Source organism: Carassius auratus, unplaced genomic scaffold (assembly GCF_003368295.1).
Source record: "Carassius auratus strain Wakin unplaced genomic scaffold, ASM336829v1 scaf_tig00002509, whole genome shotgun sequence".
Classification (NCBI taxonomy): domain Eukaryota; kingdom Metazoa; phylum Chordata; class Actinopteri; order Cypriniformes; family Cyprinidae; genus Carassius; species Carassius auratus.
This window is the reverse complement of record NW_020523453.1, coordinates 1-12,839: the sequence shown is the minus strand read 5'-3', so window position 1 is coordinate 12,839 and position 12,839 is coordinate 1. Positions and strand designations below refer to the sequence as shown.

Below are 12,839 nucleotides of genomic sequence, written 5' to 3'. Positions count from 1 at the left end.
CTGGCAGGCAAGACACTTCTACGTTTGCCACATCCATAATCTTTCCGTATTTGGAGGGAGTGAGAGCGGGAAAGAGACGGCGCGTCATTTAAGGGCACCCCTGCAGGATCCAAGAAGGAGGCAGATGAACATAAATTAGCTGTGTGTAAAACAGGCAGCGTTTGTAATCTCACAACGTAATTGGGCTCGCTGGTTTGCCAGAGACAGATGACAGGGATGTAATGACAGTCTTCATTTATCTTCTTTATTGTGGTGGAATGCGTTGGCAGCGTGAGACTGGTGCCGGTCCAGATGAAGGAAACGTTACGCTGTGCTATCATAGCCATCAACAACAACCCACAGTGCTAATTTACACACTTAGACATAGCATGACTTGGCCAGTTTGTTAGGGGCGGCAAAATTGCCGGCAGGTCTAACTAAAGGCTGAGAGAGAAAAGGAGAGCGCTCATCCCGAGACTTCACGGTCCTAACTGGCTTCCTCCAGCAGTTTCCTCCTAAGGCTCGGTTCCTCCTTCCTCTCGCTCCTGTTTTAGCCTGTTATTCTTGTTTTCAGCAGCCCATTAACGTGCACCTTTTCATCTCTCCTTCTCTCCACTTCTTATTTAGTTTTTATCTCTGTGCTGAAAAGAGCCAAAGGCCAAGATGTAGACGACTAAGTATAGAGATAACCTCAGAGTTGCATTCCTGCATAGGAAAGTGCTTCAGAATTTCAAAGTTTGTATATGTGTTTGAAAGTCAATTTTGTGAACTTGTAGGAGTACCCTGGCATTGTACACTGATCCTTTCTCATTTTCTTATGCTCTTATGCTTACAAAAGGTGTATTTACTTGATAAAAAAATACAGTTAAAGAGTACTATAATTGTATGAAATGATATTACTATTTAAAATAGCTGTTCTCTAATATCTATAACTTTTAAAATGTAATTTATTCCTTTGATGGCAAAGCTAAACTTTCAGGATTCATTACTCTAGCCAGCTAGAAACATTTCTTCTTATTATTAATATCGTGAAGGAAACAGTGGTAATTTTTTCTCCCAGGTTTCATTGATGAATAAAAAACTCAACAAAATGGCACTTGTTAAAAAATGGCATCTTTTGTAACATTATAAATATTGTTAATGTGAAAACTTTTTGAACTTTTGAGAATTGTAATACGATGGTAATACGTTTGACAGCTTCATTCAGATGAAAAAAAAAATATATATATATATATATCGTAATCATTTTAGATGAGCTTGCGAGCCGGTGTGCTATAGCTGAGCACACAGAATCTAATGATCTGCAGTCATCATCATGGTGAATTATGGTCAGAAAAAAAACATTTGAAAAAATAAATGCAGAGCCGAGCCACACAACAGTCATCAGACCGGAGCTGGCCTTGGAGAATTGCCAGCACTGACATCCAAACACACATTCACTTTGATTAATTAGTCTCAAAAGTCATTAGCACACTCGGTTCCTGCACTGAAACCATTGTAATTTTTGATTAACTGACATTATATGTGGAGCAGCGCTATTTTATTGGCAAGTAAACGGCAACCTAAACCAGATGTGACTAGATGAGAGCTTTTTTTTTTAATTTTTTGCAGTCCTGTGGTGTGACAAATGAATTAAAAATGCAATTCCATATAGAGAATGTGGTCATAAACTGCATGTGTAATATACAATCATTAGAATAATGCTATTTAAAATGGTTTTAGATAAATTATAGCATGTCACACCACAGGACACTGCTTGCCATTTTCCCAAATTCAGTCGTGGGTTTACTTTGTCCCATGAAAGTAATACAGCTAATACAGAGTATGTCTGTGAAAAACAGCATCATAAAGACTTATAATAAAACAGGACTGCTTAAATGAAGCAAACAAGTTGTCTTTTCATACTGGCTAGATCCTGCACATGAAAGTATTGTTCCACAGTGAAAGACAGTCTCCTGAGAAATGTGGATTTGAAGAAAACATTTTTTTAGATTTATATAAAGGAAAGAAAAGCAAAGGGAGGAAAGGGAGCTAAGGACTTGGCTTATAATCCCCCAGAGAAGGAAATAAAGTCTTTCAAGAAATAAACAAGTAAATAAAATCACTCACCACTGGTGATGGAAATACCAAGTCAGTTGCCCTAAAATGGTAACGGCAAGAGAAAAGGGCTCATGATAAGGATATCTGAACTATGAATTAAATTGGCCAGTTTTTATGGTTTATTACAAATGTGCATTTTTGGCACTATTTGAGCATAATGGTTAATATAAAACAACAAACCATGTAAAATTCTCAGGTTTCTCACAAAACAACTGTATACTCGCAAATCTGACTAAACATTCAGGAAAGAACAACTGAAAGTGAGATTTCTGAGAAAAGGAAGAATAACTTGTGAGTTTTGACATTTGTTCAGTCCATTCCCTTTTGCTGACTTTCACAAATCTGCTGGAGATGGTTTATCCCCATTTATTATTTAAAACACTGCAGAAATACTTTCTCGTAAGTACATCTCATCTCATTACTATGCTAACTCGACAACTGTTACAATAAGGATAGAAATGAATGACTGTTTCTCATTTCTTCTTTCCCCGTAGCTTCATTCCGATGTGGACAAAGGTGAGGGCAATGTAAAATACGTGCTCAACGGCGAAGGTGCAACATCTATTTTCACCATCGATGAGAACACAGGCGACATACATGCCACAAAGCGTCTGGACCGGGAGGAACAGGCCTACTACACACTGCGAGCTCAGGCCAGAGACCGGGCCACCAACCTGCCAGTAGAACCAGAGTCAGAATTCGTTATCAAAGTGCAAGATATCAATGACAATGAGCCCAAGTTCCTGGATGGCCCTTACAATGCTCAAGTACCTGAAATGTCTCCTGTTGGTAAGTGCCTTCGATTTGTTTATACAAAACAAATCATCAAAGAGGAATTTTAGGAATAAACAATACTGTATATCTGCAGATTTTGTAAATGATTTATTAGTATTGGTAGATTTTGGACATTCAATTGTGCTTGCTCATTTTCTTCAAGTGAGCGTTAGATGATGGCAAAGGTAATCTAAACATAAAATGTAATAATAATATAAATTTAAGGCAAAATGCCTACAGGCAAAAAACAAATATATATATATTCTCTTGTAAATTTTGAGATTTTAGCTTGTCATAATATGTTGTAGCAGAAAGAAAACATTGAGAATACACTTTTAAGTGTTTATTTGATTGCACGTTGTCTATTTATGGCTGCAGATTTAAATTAAAATAAATAATTAGTGTAATGTAGTGTAGTGTAGTGTAGTGTAAATAATTAGTAATAATTAGCACTGAGCAGCGCTTACATACACCATACTTTACAATTTTATATCTGTACTCTAAAGGTTTTGACAGAGGGGTTTGTTCATATATGATTTGCCTGGTTTTATACAATATTTTATAAGTTTATTCCTTTTTTTATAGCTGTTGACAGTATTTTCTGATTTATGGAGTGATAAAAAGAGATATCCAAAATCCTTTGACTCGAATATGTCAACAAAATGAAAGCAAGAATTTTGTCTTTATCAAGTGTTGAGATTTCTGTTTAGGGAATATATTCAAATTAGTGCTTAATTAATTAGATAATGCCTCCTTTGCACTTTTAAACATTCGATTTCAGAAAAATTGCAATATAAAAATTATTTTGCAGGTTTTAATATAATCAATCAGGTAAAGCTGAGGAAGGCGATACCTATTAGTAAAAAAAAAAGACTATATTCACCTGGGGTGTCTTGCCTTAATAACAATAGCTGTTAATTTTATCATTAGCAAATCTCAAAATGAATAACCATTTTTATGTTTTATTTAAAAAAAAGATATTATAACATTTATCAATAATTAGTTTAAAAGATTAAACAAATATCAGTTTATCATATCAGCCAGGGTAAATATTGGTGCATCCATTTCATGGTGATTATTGGTAATTGTGTCACGTATTTGATTAGATATTGAGGGGTTGCTGTTGGTCACCTAAGAACAATGATATACATAATGAATGCCCTCGGTACGAGCCACTTGTTTGTTAGTTCGACCACGCGGAGCGTAGTAGCTGACAATCACACAAGCATTGACATGCTTTTTTATAAGAGCAATTAACATGCTGGCTGCCACTGTCTGTCCGACGGCGTGAACAAAGCCATTAGCCTCTGTGAATGCGAGCGACCCTTGTCCTCAATGACTGCTTTATAGATCCATTTAAATTCATTAGCAGTCAACCGGTGATGAATGAATTTGATTAACGAGAAAATGATTAATTTAATTTGGTAATTAAGAAACAGGAGATTGTTTGCAAGTCTGAGGACCACAACCTAACCCAGACACCTCTCCCTCAAGCCAGACGTCAGCATGAGGCTGCAATGGAAATTCACAACATATGCCTTATACTCCCATCCAATCATTTTCACACACTGCGGTTTCGCTATGATGTGTATTTAAGGGCTGACCATATGCCGGTGTCCTTAACTGGCTATAAATGTACCCGCCTGTTGAATCTAAAGAGTCTGAAATGATTTTGCAGAGGTACAAGGTTACCTATTAGAGATGTAATCACATTGCGCCATCAGATAAAAAGTAACACTAATTTGGCCTCAGTCCCTGTGGTGAGGTGTTGCCATGGTGCTGCATTTTTGTACATTCAGCTGTGCCTCCAGATGCTCAGGTTACCAATATGACAACATCTGGGCCTGTCCCTAAATGTCTCCTTTACTTTTTTACAAGCAAACACATTTAAGGATAATCTGCGTTTCTGAGCAACACCGCAGTCTGGAGCGGTCTGTAAATTGCACTCAAATGAAGGCCTGGCACTTTCCATTAGCCATTTTCCAGTTAAATCAAATCTGGGGGAAATATCAGTAAGCCAGTAAAGCAGAGCTAAACTTCCCTTTGTGCTCCAGTTCTACAGATTAAATGATAAAGTATAGAATCTACACTACCTTTTAAGTTTTTATAGAAATTCTTACTTACACTTAGCTATGATGCATTAAAACTGACATTTACAAGGCTTTCTCTTTTTTTATTTTTACCAAAAAAGAAATAAATACAAAATTCTCTTCTTTGTATTCTTCAAAGAATCTATAACCTTTCCACAAAAATATCAAGCAGCACAACTGATTTCAACTGTGATAATAATAAGACATTTTCTGAAGTCTGAGTAATGGCTAATGAACATTCAGCTTTGGCTTTTTTGTTGTTGTTGTTGTTGTTTGGCTCATGATTAGATTTGTTTTGTCCTTCTGGGCTTTTTGCAAGGATGCATGGCTTAATGAGAACTGAGGCAACACCAGCTCTGTACTCAGTGATCAAGAAAGGCACAGGATACTGCAGAAGCCAACACTACAAATGTTTCTATCTGAGTAATGTTGTTCATTATTTATGCAAAAGATGTGAAAAGGAAGCGTTTCCATCCAATGTGTTCAAGAGAGCATAATCGTATTTTCTGGGAAAATTGACGCACAATGAAAATTAAAGTTGTTGTCACTAGGGAAGCCACTGTGGCTCTTTTATTCAATGTAATTACTTACAAAATGCTCTAATGAACTTCATGTATGCTAGCCATCATCAGCAGATGCCTCGTTTCTGTGACTGACAGCGTGTCAGATGGTTCAGGGAGACAAGAAAAGCCTCTTTTAATGCATATCACAGGAATTAATTACATTTTGTAAACTATATTAAAATGGAAAACATTTATCTAAAGTTGTAATAATATTTCTTTATTGTTGTTTTTACCATCGTTTTGATCACATACATACAGCCTTGGAGAGACTTCTTAAAATCTGCTGGAACAGAACAATAGACATCTGCTTATGTGCATCCTAATATTTCTTTATTGGTTTACTTGAGCCTGTTTTCATGATAGGCTACATCAGATTTCAGCTCTCTAATCAAGTGAGGCTTAATGCCAGTGCATGTCTGGTACCATTTGACCAAATTGCGTGGATAATTCGTTCCAGGCACATCTGTAGTTGAGGTTAAGGCGACTGACGCAGATGACCCCACATATGGAAACAGTGCAAGAGTCGTGTACAGCATCCTTGAAGGACAACCCTACTTCTCAGTGGAACCAAAGACAGGTACGCACAAATTACACATTCTTATTCCATTGCAGCTAAATATTTAAGCACTAAAATCTTTTCCAGCAGCAAGATTTTGAGTCGAGCTCTTTAGGTAAACTGTACAATATCTAATTCAGATTCATTTCTAAAAAAGAAAAGCACCACACGCTTTCTGTTTTTCAAAGCGGTAACCACAAATTCCTGTAATGGAAACATGCAAACGTCAAGAGACCGCTATTTTGATTGACTCACTTAAAGACAGAAAAAGTTGATGGGACTTGTGATGAAGTTACTGGCGCACATTACCACCTGATTACAGGGAATGAAATCCTTAATGTAATCAGCACTCTAGCTGTAACTGAGGTCATTTCCACATATGGACTCAATCAACATGGTAAATTACAAACCTTGATTAAACTTTTTCTCCTTTTTCTTTTAAAGTGTGGCTAATTTTAGAGATGCCACCACAACATGTGGAGGAAAATGAAGCCAGATATAGCAAATAGCAGTGCTTATTGATTAGGTTTTATCATAGCTTCCTGTGTTCAAAAGGAAGTATGTACTATTTAATCACCTTCGGATGTGCCAAGCAATGATAATTCCAAACCTAACAATGATTTGGAGAGGAAATTGATTTACAGTCCTGTACTGGCTTCAGTGAATTTGACTCATCGATGAGAGATCCATTATGATATGGCCTACAAATATGGAAAAGGTCTTTGCTATTTAGATTATTAAATGGTAATCCTATTTTAATTGATGCACACTCAATCTTCCTATAATACAGAGGGTTAGTGATCCATTTTGTAATCTAGATGCTTTTTCACAGCTTTTACAGGCCAGGAGGATGTTATCATTACACAGTACATCTCATGCACCAACAACCTCCAATGTTTCTTTCATTTTAATCAACGGGACGTTTAGGAAAACAATAAAAATGTTTCTGTGCAGGCATTGTGAGGACGGCTCTGCCCAACATGGATCGAGAAGCACGGGACCAATATCTGTTGGTAATCCAGGCCAAAGACATGGTTGGTCAGATGGGAGGACTCTCAGGCACAACGTCGGTGACGGTTACCCTGACAGATGTTAACGACAACCCACCCCGTTTTTCACGGAGTATGATTCTTCCACTGGTTTTAAAACAAACCTAGAAAGATCCATCATTAATGCATACTGCCTTCCCATTTAATTTGCATGCAAGCAATCTGAGATTTTTAATGGCTCAGGCTGATCTTGTATTATAGGGATCAAACGCTCATTGTAGTTGCTGTGTAATTATCAGGTAGATGATCTTTTGAATAGAATGGAACAATCTTATTTAATAATAGAGGACTTTTAGATCATTGTCAGTTATTTCTGTCCCTATTTTTAGCTGCACGATACCATCATCGGCATCAGTATGTGTCTGGGATTGTGTAGAGCTTAGTCTGTCCTCGTGCTTGCTATATCTAGAGAGTGTCTTACCTGCTACGGAGCAGAGAGATACATTATTAGTTCAGACCTGGCCCTAACAGCTAGGCGATAAGGAAGGAAAAAAGAGAAATAGCATCATCAATAACCTCTGCGTGTGTGTGTTTGCCGGGCCTCTTTTGCAGAATCCTATCAGTTTGCTGTGCCTGAATCCCTGCCTGTGGCATCGGTGGTGGCCAAGATAAAAGCCTTGGATTCTGACATTGGACCAAATGCTGAGATGGACTACAGAATTATAGAGGGCGACGGCCTTGGGATGTTCAGGGTCGCGTCAGACAAAGATACCCAGGAAGGAGTCATAACTCTACAGAAGGTAGGCCATAGACAGTCCAAACCTTATACGTATGTACTTGCGTCTCCATTGCTATGACAGGAAATAATTGAAGGCAATACATTTTTCATGCCTGTAAAGGGGGTGCCCCTTGTAAAGAAAATGTGCTAGATGTAAAAAGTATGTATCTTTAGATGTTATCAGAGGTTAATCTCAGGCTATGTGTATAGAAGACACTAAAAACCGCTGGGATCATTTCTAATATAAGAGCCCTTTGTGTTTCTGTCAAAGTAATTTACTCTGTGCCTGTCTGGCGAAAGAATGCTGAAGAACTCAACAGTAGCATGCATTAATGGCTATCATCCTGTTGCTTTTACACACATGGTAATGAAGTGCTGTTAGCGGCTGGTCATGACCCAAGATCTCCAGCCCACCTACTCTTGACTCCTGACATTTTGCTTAAAGGCAAAACTGTCCAGTATGAATAACACTTATCTTACAATTCATTATTTATTGACTTGATTGTTTTTTTTTTTTTTTTTTTTTTATGATAACACATATTGCATAGCATTTTTTTTTCTTCAAAAATGAAATTCATAGCTGTTTGTCAGATTTCCTGACAAACAGACCTTGGGCAGCCAGGATCCATGACCAGACCTCCAAAATTGTCACCTTGACTGCCGGTGTCCCCCAGGGCTGTGTCCTCAGCCCTTTATTGTTCTCACTGTTGACTCTCAGCCTGGTTGCCAGCAACCCCAGCAACCATATCATCAACTTTAGAGATGACATCGCAGTGCAAGGGCTCATCAATAACAATGATGAGATAGCATGCAGAGAGGAGATGAGAGATCTAGAAAAATGTTGAGGAGTCAACAACCATCTCTTAATGTCAACAAGACAAAAGAGATAATTGTTGACTTCAGGAAATCAACAGTGTTTGGAAACTGCTCTTCCTCTCACTGGAAGCCCCTACAGTGCAGACTGCTCAGCATGTTATTTCCCCTGAAGCAGTGTCTAAAGAAAGTTAGTAACAAAATGAAGGACAATACTTTGGCCTTCAGCTCTTTATTCCTTTAATCCTTCTGGGAGAAGCCTCAGGAGCATATACACTCCTGAACTACTGGACCCTAGAACAGTTTCTTCCCACAGGCTATCATGCTCCTCAACTGCTTTGACCCACCTTACTCCCACCCCATGCTTATGCATCATAATTAATAGATATAAAAAATAATAATACAGAGGAATTTGTTGCAGGCGTATATATATATATATATATATATATACATATATATATATATATATATATATATATATATATATATATATATATATATATATATATATATATATATATATAAATATTATAGTTTAATGTGTTTTGATTCTAGCATATGTATGTATATGTTTTTATATGTGTCAGTAATGTGACACTATTATTTTGTTCCCAAATCAAGATGATTCACAGCTATCTTTATTATAATTATTTTTTTAAATTTCTGAATAAGAATACATTTTGGTGGGGGGCCTCTCCAAGGCTGTAATGCTTGGGGGAAAAACATTGGAGTTTGGCAAATTCATTTATTACTGTTTCTTTAAAAATATGCATTAGTATGCATCAGTTCTGTTTCAGAATATTACTATTTAATAAAATATTAATAAACTCCAAAATCCCCAAATTTAAAAACTTTAAATATTTTTATATCTTGAAAACAATATTTTTTTTCTGGACCAGATTTGTGCACTCAAGTGTATTCAAGCTATATTGAAAGTATTTTATTACTTTTACTTTGTTACACCACTTGACATTTACAGAGAGAAATTACATTGAAATATTTGTAAAAAAACCTTTATCAGAAAAGTATGCAATGAGCATGAATACGAAGATAATCTTTTTGAAAACTTTGTATATTGTATATAAAGTGCGGTATTTTATATTTGAACTGTGGTTTCCAGGGAAACTATGTAGTATAGAACTGACAATAAACTGACTCTGACTTCTCATTTTAAAAGTGCAGCTAAACATTCGCAAGTACTGGATTTGGCTTTGTTGTACCCTCAGGGAAGTTATGTTTTGTCAGTGATATGAAGGAGGCTCGGAAGGTAGTTTTCAATGTGCTGCATATTACGGCAGACAGGAGTGATAAATGACTATATGAGAAAGTATTCCACAAGACATTTTCGGCATCATGTATCTCTGTCTTAAAATCAATGTACTGCTTTGACACTGTTCTTTTCTGTCCTGTCAATCGATAACAATACTTAAATGAAATATGATAGCTAAAAGGAGTGGATCAAGGGTTCTTGGACGCATTATATACATACACACATCACAGCTAGATTTCAAATGTGAACTCTGTTTATGACTTGCCTGGATGCGTACCACATATTCTCTGCCCTTGTTTATAATTTCAGAACTATATTTCTAAACTTTTTCCTCTGCTCTCCCTCCCTCCTTTTGTGTTCTTTACCTCAGAATCTTGACTTTGAAACAAAGTCAAGCTACACTCTGAAAATTGAGGCATCCAACAGGAACATAGACCCACGGTTCTTGTCTCAAGGACCTTTCAGTGATACAGCGATGGTGAGGCTGACTGTGGAGAATGTAGATGAGCCTCCTATCTTCTCCTCTCCGCTCAGCAAAATGGTGGTCTCTGAAGCTGCTAAAGTGGGAACCATCATAGGAACCGTCTCTGCTCTGGACCCAGACTCCACCAATAGTCCCATTAGGTAGAACATGGCCTCGTGGAATGACTTTAAACCACAATGATACTGGTTTTATGAAGGCAAGATTAAATCTCGAGAAAGACTACATCATTTTTAATTAAAGCTTTAAAACCTTAATAAAAAATAATACCCGATTCTGGTGTCGAGATAATATCTAGTCTGACTTTAACTGAATTGCATTCTCCCCTTGCAGTCTAATATGTCTACGGATAGAAATCTGATCACAGTTATCTGTGCAAAATGGCTTGCAAAAACTCACATATTCTACTGTTTAAAGGTTTGGGGGGTTGGTAAGATTATACGTTTTTGGACTGATTTGTTCTCCAACACTGCACTTTGATAAAAAAATACAATAAAACTGGGAATATTGTGATATATTGTTACAATTTCAAGTAACTGTTTTCTGTTTTAATCATTATTTTAAAAAAGTAATGTAATGTAATGTAATAGCAAAGCTGAATTTTCAGGAGCCATTACTTCAGTCTTCAGTGTCATATGATCCTACAGAAATTATTCTAATATGCTGATTTGCTGCTCAAGAAAAAATAATCTTATTATAATCAATGTTAAAAAAAATATACCTTACTGATCACATACTTTTGAATTGTAGTGGCCATAATATTTTTCACATAGATGCATAAAGAAAATATGTCACAGTGTGTCTTGAGTATACTTACACATTACATTACACATTCAATAGGGTCAAGTGCTATCTCATTTCAAACCAACCACATAAATGCATGTTAATGTAAAACAGGCCTAAGATGATACATATGCAAGTCATTAGTGCTACTATTATTGCATTAAATTATTTTATTTGTTTATGAGTGGATGCAAATGTTGATTGTAAATGAGTTGTGGGAAAGACAAATGCTCATAATTAAGTTGTTCTGTGCCTAAGAGCCACTGAAAATAATGATCGCTGTTGGGGATGTGACTTCAGGTCATATCAATAGAATTCATTTAAAAGTCAAAGCTTGAAATTCATTTAAACTTTTTTTCCCCAGGTATTCAATAGACAGAAACACAGATTTGGAGCGATTTTTCAACATCGAGGCAACAACAGGAGTCATCAGCACGGCTAAGCCTTTAGACAGAGAAGCCAATGCTGTGCACAACATCACCATCCTGGCTATTAAAAGCTGTGAGTGACCTCAAATTATTGTTGAACTGGTTTATATGGTTGCTGTTATGGTTTGAAGGTCTACTGAACATTTGTGAAAGTTACACTGAAATAATTACGTTTCTTGGCGGAAACAAAAAAAAATTAAACACAAAATACGATATGTGAAAGAGGTCTGATTTATATACAGTAGATGTGCTGTGGTGTTCTTTATTTATTGTCAAACAAGGTCTGTCAGTTACAGAAACTGCTACTGCTTGATTTGTCCTTCATAAGTGAGCCATTCAGAGGGTTCTTTTATTGAAAGATACCTTTACTTCTGGTTTGTATGGAGAAGTTTTGAGCAGCTTTTGCAATATCAGATTGTATTAGGATGAAATCTTTCATCAAATTTGAGTCTTTAATTTCACAATGAATATCATTATCCCAAGGCTGCTGGGGCTAATAGTTAGTACTGCTCTGGGTGATCAATATTTCAAACCGTGTCCCTCATTTATGTCGTGTGTGATCTTTCCGCACGGCACATATAGCATAAGCGTTCAATCCACGCAAGTGCTCTGGCCAGGCTGTGAACAGATGCTGCGCAGCTAAGGTGACCGCTGTCCACTGGCATCTCCAGAATCCGTGTAGCTTGATCGAGTCTTGTCCTGATTGTAGCCGATGGCCAGAACTGCAGCTTCCTCTCCTGTCCAACTTTTGATGCTGATTTCACCGTGACCTTCACTCAAGTGCATGTTCTCTCCATCCCCTGCAGTCTTTCCACAGACAGCCATAACCATATTGACTTGAGTGATAGAGGGAAATAATATCCACATGTGGTTACATTTTAAACCCATATCCATAAATGCGGACACACTTAACTAAAGTTTGCAGGTTCGCCCTCATAGACAATCAGTCATTGTCAGAGGCATCCACAGTCTCTAAAATGGGTTTTGGCAGAGAAGATTGAAATGTCCTCTTTTATTTGTCTGTAAGAATAAGACAGAGGCTTGCTAGATACCAAAGGTAGCCTCAAAGTCATTTGTCTTTAGGCGATGTAAGGTAAGGGGTTAATGGCCCTGAAAATCATAAAGGAGGAAATCTTAATTTCTGAAAATGGATATTTTAGATTCTAAGGGCAACTATATTTGAAAGGCACATTGAGAATAAAGTTGCTATGTGTGCCAGGATCTCTTCAGAAGCA

At 36.9% G+C, this 12,839-nt stretch overlaps 1 protein-coding gene across 1 annotated transcript in view; it reads left to right on the top strand.

Annotated features, from left to right (window-relative positions):
• The window catches only part of LOC113069741 (cadherin-7-like), a 29,892-nt gene extending 17,791 nt beyond the window's left edge, over nt 1-12,101 (top strand). The window contains exons 3-9 of the mRNA XM_026242856.1: nt 2,574-2,868; nt 5,964-6,083; nt 7,017-7,184; nt 7,664-7,851; nt 10,283-10,536; nt 11,541-11,677; nt 12,088-12,101. Coding sequence (XP_026098641.1) covers nt 2,574-2,868; nt 5,964-6,083; nt 7,017-7,184; nt 7,664-7,851; nt 10,283-10,536; nt 11,541-11,677; nt 12,088-12,101 — 1,176 coding nt within the window. The remainder of the gene's footprint in view (nt 1-2,573; nt 2,869-5,963; nt 6,084-7,016; nt 7,185-7,663; nt 7,852-10,282; nt 10,537-11,540; nt 11,678-12,087) is intronic.
• Nucleotides 12,102-12,839: the final 738 nt, after the last annotated feature.